This window comes from Carassius carassius, chromosome 10 (assembly GCF_963082965.1).
Source record: "Carassius carassius chromosome 10, fCarCar2.1, whole genome shotgun sequence".
Lineage (NCBI taxonomy): Eukaryota > Metazoa > Chordata > Actinopteri > Cypriniformes > Cyprinidae > Carassius > Carassius carassius.
The window spans coordinates 8,367,352-8,384,181 of record NC_081764.1 but is presented as its reverse complement, the minus strand read 5'-3'; the positions used below and the strand labels follow the sequence as shown (position 1 = coordinate 8,384,181).

The window sequence follows — 16,830 nt, the reverse complement described above, 5'->3', positions numbered from 1 at the left end:
ATCAGGCACATTCTTTTTTTTTTCATTGACTACAGAAAAGACCCAAATAAATAAAAGCAATATAAAATAATAACATAATAATTATTTATAAATGATTTATTATTCATTATTTATATATTTAGACAATACATACATTTTAAAAAAATATTTTGGAATAAGCAATTTTTTTTTCTTATATAGACAGTGGAATTAGCAAACACAAGAAGTAATAATAATAATATATCTTTTTAATTTACGTGGAAATCCAAAATTACATAATCTGCTATGTATGTTAAAATGTCTCACGTTCAACTTCAGAATATGGTACACCCAAAACATGTTAGTGACGTGATATTCAGCCAAGTATGGTGAGCCATACTCAGAATTTGTGCTCTGCATTTAACCCATCCGAAATGCACACACACACACACACACACACACACACACACACCCGGAGCAGTGGGCAGCTCAAGGGCACCTCAGTCATGGTATTGAAGGTGGAGAGAGAACTGTACATGCACTCCCCCCACCCACAATTCCTGCCGGCCCGGGACTCGAACTCACAACCTTTCGATTGGGAGTCCGACTCTCTAACCATTAGGCCACGACTTCCCCAAACTTAGAACACTTGACCAATTTCCCCCTCCCTCCTAGTAGTGTGACACAGCTGTTAATTTGTCATATATCACCGCAACCTCTATGTAAAGTGTATGTATGCATGTATTTACGTATATGTAATTTTGATTGCTGGTTTATTACATACCTACATTAGAATGAATAGTCTACTGACGTCACAGACCCCCCCCCCCCCCACCCCAGAATAGCCTATAGCCTGCATGGGAACAAATTCCCTGCATTCCTTCAAAAATGCTATTGAACAGAACTGAAAATCCCAACCACAAGCCAAGGAAATTCAAATGTTTGTAGACATAAATTATATATGCGCTTAAATGCTATTTAGACAAGGAAGGGGATGTGCAAACCTTAATTTTGCCTTAATTATTGTAATCCCTGGGGAGATGTTTAGGTTTGGGAAGGATTGAGCAACATCACTTCCTTGTGAGGTGTCTAGGCGTGTTCTGTGTGAATGGGGGATTGAACGCGTTCTCTAACTCATGCTAATACAAGAAGTCGAAACTGTCCCGTACGAAAAACCAGTTAATCTTGAGATTTTTTTTTCAGGTATGTTTAACTTTAAGTACAATTACTGTTATCGTTTTCAGCGGAGTTTTTGTAAGTTGTTTTAGTGCGCACGATCACTCTTCATTGGACTTCTGAGGAAGAGGTAAAAGGCCACAGGTGAGCCTCAGGTAAATTCACACACTTTTTATAATCAATAATACAGTTTCTCCTTTTAGTTCTTAGAATTTTTGTAACATGTCCGCGACATAGGTCACATTTTAGTTAATATTTTTTAGCCTAAACGTAGTAACTAAATGTATTAATTCCTTGACTAAACACGAAAATCAAAGCTAGTTACACTGTGACATGTTTGATAATAAATTGCGCGTTAAGTTGCATATTATTATTTTTTTTGGACAGTCAGAAATTCGTTAGAAGGAGTTTATGTACTTTCCTATTGCCAACATTACATAAAAAAAGAAAAAAGAAAATCGTTCTCTTTCATATATGTTGCGTAATTGTTTTTACTAGTTCAGTAACCATAGTTTCCGCCAAAATATTAAAGTGCCAAACATGGGAACGCCTTCATGCTGTATTATTTATTCTATAATAGATCTATAATAGAGATAAATAGATCAGTGGTTCCATTACTGTTCTTTAGCGGGTCTTATTTTGAAAGTTAATGACAAGATACTGTGAAAGGTTGGAATGGATGTTCTGACATATGAAAGCATTTTACAGTGTACATATTAATCTCTTTTTCTTCTGTATTTTCCTATTCAAAGGTCCTGTTTATTTTCATCATGTATTAGCAATAGCAGTGAAATCCATTCGCCTCAGGCTACATAGGACAGTGGAGATGTTCATCAGCCCTAGGACCTTGTTAAAATGTGTCTGGTTGCAGATACATCTGACCTGTGCACTAAAATCATGTCCTACAGTCCCACAAATGAACATAAACTTTTCTGTTTCCTACTCTAGCTCTTTTTTCCAAACTGAAAAAGCCATACAGAACATAGTTGTTAATGAACATTTTAATGAGGTTTATGTGGCCTCACAAAATGTCGTTGAAGCCTTGGACAAAAATTTCACCAAACTGTGGGAAGTAAGAACCGGGCCAGTTGACAGTCCAGATTGTCAAACCTGTCATTGTGATGTTGAGAATGAACCAGGAACGCCACTGGACACGGATAACCAAGTTCTTGTTTTAGAGCCTCTGGACTATCTTAACCTATTGTACATCTGTGGGAGTACCCAGTATGGAGTCTGTAACCTCGTTAAGCTTAATAAAAGTGCAAGACCCTCCAACTCTGAATGTTTTTTTGATAAAAAGGTCAACTCACCCTCAGCTTGTCCTGACTGTGTCGCTAGTCCTCTGGGAACAAAGGTCAGCGCAGTTGGAGATGGTTATTCAACATTCTTCTTTACAGCAGCAACCATCAATACCACCATTTCTGGAACTTTTGGCAAAAAGTCCCTTTCTATTCGTCGTGTACTTGCCACAGAAGACGGTTTTGACAGCCAAGTGAAGGGTCTGACAGTTCTTCCTGAATTCCAGGATATATTTACCATCGACTACATCTATACATTCTCCACGCCAGAATATGTGTATTTCTTATCTGTACAGTGGGAGAGCCCAATTAAACCAAATGCCAAGTTGCAGACCCATCTTGGGCGGCTGCCGATCAAGGACAGTGAGCCTTGGATGTACAGGGAAATTGTTCTGGAGTGCCGTTTTGAGCCCAAACGCAGGAAAAGGAGCCAATGGATTAAGGATGTACTGTACAACTCGGTTCAAGCTGCTCATTTCAGTACGGCTGGCAAGGAGCTGGCCGATGAGCTAAGAGTAAAGACGGAAAGCTCAATTCTTTATGGTGTGTTTGCTGTAACCGATGATAAGGGGAATCCTGTCAAACAGTCTGCCTTGTGCGCATTTTCAATAGATGATGTGAACAGTGAGATTGAGAAAGGGGTAGAGTCCTGCTGCTCAAGTGGCAATGAGCAGATCCCTCGAGGATTGTGCCATTTTCAGCCCTGTGAAATGTGCCCACGTGAGGTGAGTTTGTATTTCTCACTACAGTTCCTTGACAATTTACATTTTACGTTAGTGTGGTCTTGTTTATTAATAAATCTGTGTTTGTCCAGCCTGTTCCTGAGAACCCCCATTTTTTTGTGTCTGTAAGAAATTGGGACTGCATACCCTGAAAAGCCCCCAAAACACAATAGTAACTTAACAATGCCCTAGCAACCCCCAAACACCATGGCAATTGTCTCAATTTTATTTACACTCGGAACCCTAGCAACCCCTCATCATCATCATAGCAAGCATGCAACATGCCCTAGCAATGTTATAGAAACCCCCAGAACACTCTGGCAACCACCTTTTAATCTCCTAGTCACCACTTGGCAACATCATGGCAACCACTCAGATCATCCTAGCAATAGTGAACACCATTGCAGTGCTATAGCAACCAGACAGATTACTAGGGCTGGTCCGAATACCTTTTTTTGAGCTTCGAAGCATCGGTAATAATCAACACCGCAGATTCAAAGCTTCAGAGGGACTGGCTGAACATATTCTTCTCTCTAATAAAGGCATGAATCTGTGTGTCTGTCTGTTTGTTAGCATTTTTATTATGTCGAGAACCGTTCATCCAATCGACTTTACCCATGGCGGGTGTGTTGCTGCGGACCCAAGGGAGTGCAGTGTTGCATTTTGGTGCAATGTGGACATGTGACACATTCAGAATTAAACTTTAAATTAAGTACAGAAGCAGCACGAGCCAGAAGTGGCGTGCCTCACGCGGGGAGGGCTGATATGCTACGAGAACAGGCACTGCACTAGTAATACAAAACACACAGCTCTGTTAAGAGCAATACTTTTAATATAGACAGATTATTATTAGGCTGGGCTACTGTCCATTTTCTTTTCTTTTTTTTTATAGCTGCCATATTTGCAAGCAAATTAAGTGCAAGTTTTTTTCATGTGTAAAATTACTGATACATGGCGGATAAAAGCAGCATGTTTTTTTTTTTTTACACCAACAATATATTACTACTTACAGAACTCAAACTTTGATTTTTCAAACTTGATGTGCTGTTGCGGTATGGGCCAGTTTCAATTCGCATATCTGGCACACTGCCTTTGTCTTGTCCTCACTCAATTTAAAGTGCTCCCACACAGCTACGGTTTTCTGCATTTTTGTCTTCTCTTCCAGATGAACTGAATCATGATGTTCACTCATGGGCGATTCATAAGCCGCTTTTCTGTGCCAATCATTTTTTGTCGTGGTACTGCAGGTTACACCCGCAACATACCGGTGGACACTGTAGACTAGCGGTTTGCATGTGTACTGCACATCGACACAGAAGTTTAAATGAAAACTGAAGCATATCCTACGGCGTAAAGGCTACACCGTAGGTCCAACGCAGAAGTATAAATCAGCCTCTAACCATGCCGAGAATTCCGGGCCGAGAACGGTTTATAATCATGCCGCGCTGTACCAGACTCACGTGGAAATACAGCTGTAACTGTACCTGACAGTCCTTGGAACCGTTTGCCCGATAGCAAAAGAGCGGCTACATTCAAGCGCGAATGAAGACTGTTTCGCGGGGAGACCGTGTAAAAAAAATAAAAAGATAAAGATTATTCGAATCTCAAAATTGAAAATCGAATGCCAACCAACTGAACAAATTTTCGAATAATCGAATATTCTGATCCAGCCCTAAAGATTTTCTTAGCAACCACTTAGCAACACCTTATATCTATCTATCTATCTATCTATCTATCTATCTATCTATCTATCTATCTATCTATCTATCTATCTATCTATCTATCTATCTATCTATCTATCTATCTATCTGTCATTGAATTTAGGATAATTCATTCTCAATATTATTTTGTCAACCTGTACCTCAGTCAAGGCCCCATTTTGCGCTTATTTAAAGGGTTTATGCAGTTGGTCTAGTTTATATTGCACAACCGATACCTTAAAAGGAGTGGACCGTAAAATATTTGATGGTTAGTAAATTTAGTGTCAGGAAATTACTCACACAAACATTTTATTTTCGTTTAAAATCAAATGTTGTGCTGCACTTGCTCAGGGGTCACGCTGTGAGAGTCAGGCTTCATCATACACTGTTATTACATGTGTTTTGGAAGTCTCTGCTGTGTTGTTAAATTCATGAAGTCCAATTTTTTGTTTTAAAGATACCAGCCGCCACATACCCGTACATGAACTTTTATACGTCACTCAATACCTTACTATTAGAATGAACTTTCTGTGGCAGACGTTTGTGCTGAGTATACTTTATCCCTCAACAGATCTTAAAAAGACTATGAGCCAGAGCTGATAAATCAAAGAGAGCATGTAGTGTCAGGATATTAAATTCTCACATCAACAGTTTGTTTTTAACCAGTAGAACAGAAATACTGAAGAGGTTGGCTGAAATAAAACATCTCACTGTATATCGCACTTAAATCTTTATTTACATTTTTTTTTGCTATCTTGAAATTCCATTATTTTACAGAAATCTGTTTATCAGTTGTTCTGATTTTTTTTTTTTTTTCGCTTATTTACTCAACTGGATCAGTCCGTTTCAAAAGCACATAGTTCAGACAACAAAAGAGTATTTTATCTTTTTTCAACTCTTAAATGTCTCCTTGATGGAGGTCAACATTTCCAGTGAATAACAACCAAAATTCCTAAATTCACAGTGTTGACATGTGGCCACAGTGGTTTTGCCAAGTAAGACATGTTCCTGGATAAACATCTTTTGATGATCCTGGATCAACATTATTGTCCAAAAATATAGACTTAACCCAATCCCTACCCTATAACCCTACCCCCAAAAATGTTCCTATAAATCAGTGGGAAATGATAGCTGATTAACAAGGGTATAGAAGCACCTAAGCCAGATTGTAAGCCTAAAACAGATATTTTCTGAAAATGTATATCTCAGTTCTATTTGGATGATTGAATCAACAAGGATTTTGTTCCAGGAACATGTTGTATTTCGTGAAATCATGCTCACTGTGTTAACATATTAATTGAGACCACTTTAATCATACTTTTAAGGTACCTTTACATCCTTTTTTAAACATTAGAAAGTTGAAAAACTCTTTAAAATGTGTGTTCCATGGAAGGAGAAAAAGTCAACATATATGATAGCATCTGCTCTTATGTTTTATTCATTTCTACTGCAATGGAAATTAAATCCTGACTGGACAGTACGTTCGCTTCCTTTTTATTCAGTGAGCGTTAGTCCTGAAAGACTGCAAATATCCCACATCCTTCCGTTTACAAGTTGTTATTTCCTTTTCACTGGAGTTGCTGTTGAAGTGGATGTATTTTTTCTGTCACAGTGCCACACTTTTGAAGTCAGTAAAAAATTGTAACAAACATGGAACAATCCATTGAACATATAGAGTGTATATTGTTGCAGTTGCTGATTTAGCAGTTTTCATTTAGGCAAATTGACACTTCCTGTATATGCTGTATACACCCTGATTTTTTGTTATATATATTTCTTGATAAGCAGCAAAAAGTTGCAAAAAAAAACAGTTTTTGCATTCACAAAATATATTTATTCAGCCAGTATTTTGATTTATTTTGTCTAGAACCGAGATGGTTTGATTTGCCGTGCTGTCCCCACGATGGTGGCAAAGCCTTACTACAGAGTGGACTTCTTCAATAGGCAGATGAACAATGTGCTCTTTACTTCTATTCTGGTGACTACCATTGAGACCAAGACTGTGGCACACATTGGCACGGAAGATGGAAGGCTCTTGCAGGTTATTTGTGAATCACTCTTTTTTTTGGAATAAACTGATTTCTGTTCAAATACTGTGAAAAATTACTGGCACCTTACAATCATAAGCCAGACCTCTATTGGATGGAGACAGTGAATGAATTTTGCCCTTATAAGGACAAATATTATATTTTATATTTGTGTAGCAGTGACTAAGTTTCCCGTGTGGTTTTGGGTCTTGACGTACAAAAAGTACTTTACTTTTCAGGTTATTCTGAGCAAATCATCTCTTGTACTGTTTGCCAACTACTCTCTTGTGGAAGATATGCAGAAAGTGTCACAAATAGCTGCTGTTCATTCTTCAGAGTCTCTGCTGTTTGTTGTTGGAAATAAGGTATGCACATTTATTCTGTACAGTTCAAAATCTTATCAGCCATCAGCAGTGAACTGAAGGTTTAATGTTTGAAAACACACCGACCAAAAGTGACTCATAGATTTCAGTTGCATTTTTCTGTGTTTACATCTGTCCGATCTCAAACCTGTCTCTTCATCCTGTATGTACAGCTGATAAATGTGTCTCCCAGAGGTCCAGGCTGTGCCCATTTCCTCAGCTGTTCAGTGTGTTTAGCGGCCCCCAAGTTTATGGGATGTGGCTGGTGCAATGGAGTCTGTTGTCAAATGCATCAGTGTGAGGATCAGTGGAGTAGCAACTCCTGCCCTCCAATTATCACCCAGGTAACACATTGAATAATTGGGCAATAAATGGGACAATAAACTGTCTGTATTTTAAGTTTGCATTTGTAATTTAAAGTGAGTGTGTACTGATTATATGAAGGCTGCTTCAGAGTCTTTGTAGTCATATCAGGGCAGGCCAGGGTATACCACAGTACCTGCTGGACTCTCAGGCTACGTCCACACGAAGCCGGAGTTTACCCCAGTCCGATCTTTTTTTCCCTCGTTCTAAAAAACAATACAGTCCACACGGCGTCGTATCAAGAAATATCTGCGTCCACACAAAACCAGTAAAAAAGACTAAAAAATAATGTAGTATACATGCCAGATCACTATGTGGCGCTGTAATTTTGCCACAGTGATACACTAAAAATGAAGAAGAAGACTTGGAGCATGCGCATAAACCTTGCGCGCTGTATACAAACCATTGTTGTTGTTGCTCTTACGTGACGTAGCGGTGTCTGACTAGGGTCGACACGTGGGGTGATGACATCATAATAAAAAAAAAATACACATATGGCCCCGTCCACACGAAAACGCAAAGACTTATATTCAGATTTATCCCCTTGGGGATATTCACTTCCGTGTGGACGGGTTCTCACTCCTGTGTCAGTGTCGGCTTTGGCTGTGAAGTCATTTGATTGCATAAGGACCTTCATTTTGTAATATGTTCCCCATTTAAGAATACTAAAATGAAACAGCGCAAACTCGATTCTTCAAATCCAGTGAGATTAAACATTTTTTTTGTAATATAAAAAAAGGTCAAATATTTAGATATCAAACAGACTTATTCTGTCTCTTTTTGTAAAACATTTAGTCGCAGCTGAATACCATAAACAAAAATCAGCACACTGTGCAAAATAGAGCTCAACGACTCTGAATAAACTGAGATTTTTTGGAGGTTGTGGTTCTCTCACAATTCTAAAAGAAAAAACATTAGACAACTAAACAAAATCACATGTAATTTATGAATGAATCAATGAATCAATGACTCATTCAATATTTACTTGATTCAATACTGGATGTATCAGTGTTTTTGAATGAATCTCTTGAATGATTCAAAGACATACACTTTTAACAGCTCCTTCTTGACACCTTCTTGTTAACAATGTAATCAAAGCATTATATATATATATATATATATATATATATATATATATATATATATATATATATATATATATATATATATATATATATATATATATATATATATATATATATATATTTGTAAATAACGTAATAATTTATAAATGATAAATTGATTCTTAAAATAGTATGAAAATACAGTGATTGAACTTTATAGATATGCTCCAGAACAAAACATTTATAGCTGTATTTATGTACTGCTTAATAATGCCTATTAAAGGAGTGCTTTTTAAAGTGTAAAGTGGATTATGCTTTTTCACTTTTTCAACTTTAGTTAGTCTGTAATGTTGCTGTTTCAGCATAAAAACGTTTGCAAAGTTACAAAGCTCAAAGTCCAATTCAAAAGGAGATATTTTATTTAACAAAAATCACTTTTTAAAAACTACAACAAACAACTTGTTTGGACTACAACAAATATTTTCCGGGATTTGTGGTATCACAAATATCGACGAATGGGATGAGAGTTGGTTGAGCTGCACTAGAAAAGGCAACGAGTGTGATATATACGTAGTTGACCATGAAGGCTGGAAGAAAAAAAAAACTCCTTATATTCAGGTGTGAATAATTATAAGGCATTTTTTCCTTTACTGATAAAATGAGCCAAAAAAAGAGTTTTAACTCAGACTGAAAAATCCAATATTATTACCATCGATACCCCTGTGGTAACTTTGTGAAGCTGTCTCATACAAATACATGACAGCTGCTCTGTAGATTAGATTTGAATGTTCAAATAGCAGGGACGAACAAAAAGTGATCACACGATTGTGATCGCGCAGCTGAATCATCAATTAGGAGTAAGATCACTTTGGTGTTTAAATCGTGGTCATAATAAATACATTGTGTATCATAATATTTCAGGCCTTTGTCATTTATTTATTGTCACATAATTGTAAAAAAATTATTATTAAGTTTATGCACAACCACAAAATGAGCTTTTTTTTTTTTTTTGCATGTTTGCACTTTTGCTTTTCAGTTTTTTCCCAGCACGGTGCCCTCAAATGGTAAGAGTGAGATCACTCTTTGTGGCTGGAACTTCCAGTCTTCTTCCCGAGCTGCTATCACTCAAACCTCCCACCAGGTCAAAGTAGGAAACAGTGGCTGCACTATTATAACAGAAAAAAGCAGTAGCTCCCTGTAAGTAACTCACACATTTTAATTTTCGCACTGAAAGGTTTGATAAATACAGTTTTGAGGTTTTTCATATATTTTTCAGATTTTATTTCATTTCAGTTAACTAAAACATTGTTTAATAGTTTTAGTTTTAGTTAACAGTAACAACACCGGTGTTCATGAATGTTATTTTACATTCTTTTCTCAGGCTGGTGTGTAGGATTGATAGTAAGATGTCTGACCCGGAGCAAAATATTGATGTAACAGTGCAGGTGGATGAAAAGAGCGTGGAAATTGGATACTTCATCTCTGGGAATTCTAGCATTCAAGGCTTCAGTTTTGTGGTAATGAGCAAAACATTCTCAACCTTTAATTACTACACTCGATTATATGGTTTGACATATAGATTATCAAGAAATATTGGTTTGCAGTACTGCTGCTGATCAGTTAGATAAACTAAACCAAATTTAGATTGATAACGCTATTTTCATACCTGATATCTCCCATCAGACCCCAGAAATCACAGATATCAGTCCAGGCTTTGGACCTAAGATTGGAGGAACCCTGATCACCCTGTCAGGAAAACATCTGGATGCTGGTGGAAGCAGAACTGTCAGCCTTGGAGACAGAATTTGCCCTGTTAAAAGGTTATTGTGCCAGGTTTTGAAATTCACTGTTAGTCATGGTTTAGAAAGATAATAAGAATTCCAGTGTAGAGCATTATTTTTAACCACTGAGATTTGAGTATTTTCCTACTATTGTTTCTCCACAGCGTCTCCAGGGATGGGACTTCTATTGTTTGTAGGTCTGAAGGTGTTGAGGAGACTTTAGAAGTAGATGTGAAGGTTGTAATTGATGAATCAACTATTTTAGCCACAAAAACGTTCAGCTATATTGTGAATCCTGAGGTGACGGATGTGAAGCCCAACTGTGGTTTCAGAAGGTGAGTCAAAACATTCAGTTTTTTTCTGTAACAAACATTTAATGGCATCTTTAACAGTAGATATACAAGTACTAGTGATGTGAAAGACCATTAAATGGTTTAATATGTATTTTTTGGGGTCCTGCTGCAATGAAGTGGATCAAAAATTACCATCATTGGACAGAATCTGGACTCTGTTTCCCAAGCCATCATTAACTACAGAGGCAATAGCATGGCACCTGTGCAAAAAGTAGGACTAGCTAGCATTTTGAAGAGCCATGTTTATTAGTAGTATATATGTTGCCACTTATTGGATGCTATACCCCCTTAGGTGTGTGTTGGTCAAGGGAATCCCAACCAAATGGAGTGCACAAGCCCTCCATGTGAGGAATCAACAGGAATCCTCACTGTGGATCTGGATGGAGCAATGGAACTCCTGACTCAGAATTTTACCTGCCATGCTAATGGAGAACCCATCAAGTTTGAAACAGAAGACCATGTGCTTGAGCTCAGCCCAGGGCAGGACAAAGTCTCATTGCATGTTCGTCTCAGTGCTTATATAGTGTTGTTATTTAGTCTCTTATATATGGTGTCTTCATGTGTTGTTTTTGTAAAATATTTATACATAATATATATGTTAAATACACTACTGGTCAAAAGTGTTTTTTTTTTTTTTTTTTTTATAAGTCTCTTATGTTCACCTAGACTGCATTTAATCAAAAATACAGTAAAAACAGTATTAGTATGAAATATTATTACAATTTAAAATAACTGTTTTTAATGTTAATATATTTCAAAATGCAATTTATTTGTAACAATATTTTTGAATATTTTTTTCTTTTCACAATTTTTTTCTGGCCAAAATACAATGACGGACATTAATTACAATTAAAACAACACAATAAATGATTTACTAAATTTAAATTATAACTAAAATTATGACATTTACAGTGACAATCAAATTATTCTTCCATTGTAGATTAATCTAATCACTTTTTTTTTATTCCAGCACAAAAAACTAGCCCTGGTGTCTGATTGCATGAAAATCATTATGACAATAGATGGAGTGGATTGCAAGGCTACAGTTCTGGACAATGAGATCACCTGCAGGATCCCGAAAAATCTGACTATCAGTAGCCGGGGGGCGCCAGTTAAGGTCAGAGTTTTAATAAGTTGTAATAAGTTCAAGTTGGCTCTGCATGTCATTTCTGATGCACTGCTCTATCACACTGTGTTTCTCAGTTGCTAGTGAACGGAGAAGAATATGACATTGGTTTAGTAGTAAGAACAAACAACAATTTTATTGTGGGCATGGTGCTGGGCATCTTGGCTGCAGTTGGTGTGGGAGCAGCTCTGGCCTGTGTAGCCATAGCACGAGAGCGCAAGAAAAAGAAATGTAAGTGCGTTCTGTCAAAATAACTAATTTTTTTCCAAAATTAAAGGATTTGTTTTTTTTGTGCTGTAAAATAATTGTGTAATTATTATACTTTATAGCAAGTTTTTAAAATATATGGAAAATATTTGTTTTTCATTATGATTATTTTTGACCATTTTTTAGTAAGCAGAATGAAAAATTTATCAAATAAAAAAAAATTTAATTGGTGAATGTAACCCCCCCCCCCCCCTCAAAGAAAACCCCACTAAATATTTTTTTTGGTCAGCAGCTGCACTTGCTCAGGTTCGACTATCACTGCGTTCAACTCGTACTACAGTGGACAATTATGACAGATCACCTGATGGTGACTACAGAAGAGGTGAGACAACCTGAAGTTTTTGAAAACATGGAGACACTACCTATAATTTAAAGAGTATATAGCCCATCTTGGCACATCGAATCTTCATGGAGAGCGTCCATTCTTCAATGAACATAAACTGTGCATTCTGTAGGTCTGACAGCTTCTCCATTCCAAGGCTTGAGCACAACGTCCTCCAGTCTACCGTATGCTGGGTCGATGGACTCTGCAGCAGCTGCTTTGATTCAATCTCAGACAATCTCTGTGTCGGCTCTCCGGCCAGATCTGTTGGAGGAGGTGAAGAATGTTTTGATCCCACATAATAAGGTTAAAATCCAGCATGACCAAATCATCGGCAAAGGTACATATCTTAGGGCAACGACAATCCATCTGGATTTGTTACTCTGTTTTCCATCTTTTTCTCTTTTTTTAATAGTACATCCTCTTTCACACACTCGCATCATTCTCAAATCTTTTTCAGGTCATTTTGGAACAGTGTATCATGGATATCTTACTGATAGTGATGACAAAGAGATCCACTGTGCTGTCAAATCACTGAATAGTAAGTAAATTAATGCTGTTTTAAATAGGGGCACACCAATATTAAACTGTGGATGATACAATAAGCTGATAATTATTATTTTCTATTATTATGTAATGGCAAATAATGTAATTATCAAAATAAATCAAAATAAATATTAAAAATTAAAATATTTTTTTTTACAATTTTACAAACAAAATTAGGCATCACACAATTAGAATACAGATTCAAAATTGATCTTTATTTAGAAATTTTATTAACAGAGTTACTAAAGTATTAGTGTTATTAAAGAGTAACTTTTAAGTGAGCATTTGGTATGATATAGATAAATTCTGCATGCCTAGCTTTATAGTGAATGAAGCTTATAAAAAACATTGATATTACAATATTTTATGTTAGAGTTTACATACGGCTTTGTAATGGCCAATCATTATGAAAAAAAAAAATAAATAATTTTGGAAATATGGTTTTCTCAATTTTTCTTGAAAGGGATCACTGATCTGGAAGAGGTGGAGCAGTTTTTAAGAGAAGGAATCTTTATGAAGGCCTTCCACCACCCCCATGTCCTGTCCCTCTTGGGCATTGTGCTTCCCAGTGATGGACTTCCCCTGGTGATCCTGCCATACATGAAACATGGAGACCTTCGGCATTTTATTCGCTCTGCACAGAGGGTAAACACATTTATTTTATACCATACTACATATCAATATTACTACTGTTTTCTGTTGATGTGTGAACTTCACTGAACATTATTTGTAGTGCACCTGCCATCCAATAATCACAATAAGCTTTGTGCTTTGTTACTTTTAATATAAAAGAAAGTCTCACCTTTAAAATTCCCTATTTTGTCCCCATCTCTGTTCAAGCGACACATGATCCAATCATCTTTTCCTCCTTACTACTAGTTATAGCACAAAATATGTATGAATGAACATCCGTACGAAACAGTACTTAGTGAAATGTATCGTGTCTCATAAAAATTGCTCAAGCAGTTTTTCAATCACAAAAAAGCATCAATAAAACAACTTGTGAATAATGCCATGTAACGTACAGTATTTATCTCATGACATTCTGACAATAAACTTAATTGATAGCTAGACCAATAACCCAAGACCATTTTGCCAAATATATGTACTATTTTACATATTCATTTGTACTGTACCTATTCATTATTTAATGTTAATAAGTTTGACTTATTGATCGATCAATAAATAAAATGTATTTTTGGATTTGGATTCAGCTTTTGGCCAAGTGCATCCTGAATTTTTGGCCCAGAGTAATATCATTTCAATGGATCGCTAATTTTAGCTTCTTAATCTTGGTATATTCATGTTAACTTACTAAACTTTTACATTAAAATGTTGCCTCATTACAATATATCCTTCATGTTCAGAATCCCACAGTGAAGGACCTGATTGGCTTTGGGCTACAAGTTGCCAAAGGAATGGAGTATCTCGCAAACAGAAAATTTGTGCACAGAGACCTTGCTGCACGTAACTGCATGTAAGTAAGAGGCAAACTTAATTTAATCTGATTTAATCGGGTAATGTATGCATACACCAAAATGAAACAAACAAAATGTTCTTTGATTTTTGTTGTCTTATTATGTACAAGGAGTATAGACACAAAAATTCTAACAAATGTAATGAATCCAATTTTCCTAGGCTGGATGAGTCGTTTACAGTGAAGGTGGCTGACTTTGGTATGGCACGTGACGTCTATGATAAGGAATACTACAGCATCAAGGACAGCAAAAAGGCAAAGCTGCCAATCAAATGGATGGCTTTAGAAAGCCTGCAGACACAGAAATTCACCACCAAATCAGATGTGGTAATTTACATGTGGACAAACTTATCAAGACATTTCAAGAATAACAGTTTTGCAATAACATAAGTGTGATCTCAGTGATGGGATCCTGTTATCTTGGAAGGAGAGTCAGGCAAAAAATTGTAACGTATTTTATTCCCTCTAGTGGTCTTTTGGAGTGTTGATGTGGGAGCTGATGACGAGAGGGGCCAGTCCGTATCCTGATGTGGACCCTTATGACATTACAACCTATCTAATGCAAGGCCGTCGACTGCTACAACCACAATACTGCTTGAATTCCCTGTATGATTTACCTACCTTTTATTTTTAAAAGGGTCGTATCATGAGGAATCATGTTTCTTTGGCTTTTTGATATTTATGCTATAAAAATATATCATTTAAAGGAGTTTTTTTATGTAACTGTCCACATTTACATGTTAGCAACACCTATTTTGCATTCAGAAAATCATAATTCATGGTGAAGCAGTAAAGAAAGATAAATATATTATTAATATCGCTGTTGTTAAAGTATTAAATTATATACAATTACTAAATATTTCTAAACACCAGAAGAACTAATGATAAGAGTAGACTGTCTTGAAAAAGTATATACTTTTTTGTTTGAAAACTTTTATTAACATTGTAAGTGGATCATAAAGAACATAAAAACTATATATTAAATATTAAACTTAAATGTAATAATAATATAACAAAACAATATTATCGCTTTAAAAATGGGGGAACAGCTGTGAAAACCCAACAGGAATTTTTAGGTTTACATGTAGCTTCATAATTGGGCATTATGGGCAAATAGATTAATAAATAATTTTGGATTTTGGATTATAGGTGGTCCATCCTGCTGCAGTGCTGGAATCCTGAGCCTGAGAAGAGACCAAGTTTCCCTAGTCTCGTGAAAGTCATTCAAGAAATCCACTCCAGCCTTGAGGGGGAACATTACATCAACCTGCAGATCACGTATGTGAATCTGGACCAGCCCCGACCCTACCCCTCACTCTGCCCGGCCCCACCTGCTTCCGAATATTCTGACCAGTCCTCCACCTGACCCTGGTCTCGAATGAAATAAGTTTGAGCTGCGTTCATCCTGTGGATTCAGTGGCTTATATGGTCCGGTGAAGTGTGGGAACCAAAAAGCATGCACTGAAGATGATCTGCTGTATTTGGAGAATCCCAACATGTGTCAAACTGAATTCCTTTTGTGTGTCTGAGATGGTCATGCTGTTGTGAACTTTGCGTGGTGTTAGTTGCATGAACAAACTGGTGTCACATCTTTGGGATTTTAACAATTTTGGGGCAAGTGCACTTTTTGAAGGTCCCGTTCTTCGTGATCCCATGTTTTTAACTTTAGTTAGTGTGTAATGTTGTTGTTAGAGTATAAATAATATCTGTAAAATTCTAAAGCTCAAAGTTCAATGCCAAGCAAGATTTTATTTTACAGAATTCGCCTACAAAAAACGACCCGTTTGGACTACATCCCTCTAGTTCCTGCAGTAATGACGTCACTAAAACAGTTTTGACTAACCTCCGCCCACATGAATACACAAAAAGGGGGGCGTGGCCTTGTTGCACTCCGACGGAGAAGAGGAAGAGCTGCGTTTGTGTTTGTCGCCATGTCGTCGAAACGCTGTTATTTTCATCTCGGAGTCCAATTATCTTTGTTTGGCCTTCCCAGGGACGCTGTATTTAGAGATTAATGGTTAATCTCTATATATATTGTTCCCGAAAATTATAATCCACATGTAAAACTATGTGCAGCACATTTTGCTGAGGACAGCTTCCTCAATCTCAATCAGTTTAATGCCAGATTCGCACAAAGATTATTCCTGAAAGATGGAGCAGTTCCCTCTTTGTCTGAAGAAAGGCGTTGTTTATGGACCACAACTGGTAATTAAGTGTATTTTATTATTTAAGTTGGTGTGTTTAACAGTTTCTGTAACTTATTACACAAAGGGCAACGCTGTTTAGCT

The 16,830-nt window shown here is 36.7% G+C and overlaps 1 protein-coding gene across 3 annotated transcripts; it reads left to right on the top strand.

Annotated features, from left to right (window-relative positions):
• Positions 1 to 867: 867 nt before the first annotated feature.
• Positions 868 to 16,265, top strand: LOC132151673 (macrophage-stimulating protein receptor-like). Of its 3 annotated transcripts, none has more exons than XM_059559964.1 (21): positions 868 to 1,278; positions 1,887 to 3,157; positions 6,722 to 6,895; positions 7,121 to 7,246; positions 7,417 to 7,587; positions 9,707 to 9,867; positions 10,052 to 10,187; positions 10,354 to 10,490; positions 10,616 to 10,786; positions 10,922 to 11,015; positions 11,097 to 11,306; positions 11,775 to 11,921; positions 12,008 to 12,161; positions 12,427 to 12,519; positions 12,653 to 12,859; positions 12,980 to 13,060; positions 13,529 to 13,710; positions 14,433 to 14,542; positions 14,704 to 14,869; positions 15,012 to 15,148; positions 15,692 to 16,265. In XM_059559964.1, exons 2-21 carry the CDS (start codon positions 1,961 to 1,963, stop codon positions 15,906 to 15,908), a joined length of 4,071 nt encoding a protein of 1,356 aa, XP_059415947.1. In that variant the 5' UTR covers positions 868 to 1,278; positions 1,887 to 1,960; the 3' UTR covers positions 15,909 to 16,265. The 3 variants fall into 3 exon arrangements, with proteins under 3 accessions (XP_059415947.1, XP_059415946.1, XP_059415948.1); XM_059559963.1 differs by having other exon boundaries at positions 868 to 1,289; XM_059559965.1 differs by having other exon boundaries at positions 869 to 1,289; positions 12,430 to 12,519.
• The last annotated feature ends 565 nt before the right edge of the window (positions 16,266 to 16,830 follow it).

Bases quoted from the DNA above. Each gene is read 5' to 3' on its own strand.
- LOC132151673 (XM_059559964.1), top strand. From the start codon at position 1,961: ATGTTCATCAGCCCTAGGACCTTGTTAAAATGTGTCTGGTTGCAGATA. The intron at 6,896-7,120 runs GTTATTTGTGAA...TTTACTTTTCAG, and splicing joins AAGATGGAAGGCTCTTGCAG to GTTATTCTGAGCAAATCATC. The intron at 15,149-15,691 runs GTATGATTTACC...TTTGGATTATAG, and splicing joins CAATACTGCTTGAATTCCCT to GTGGTCCATCCTGCTGCAGT.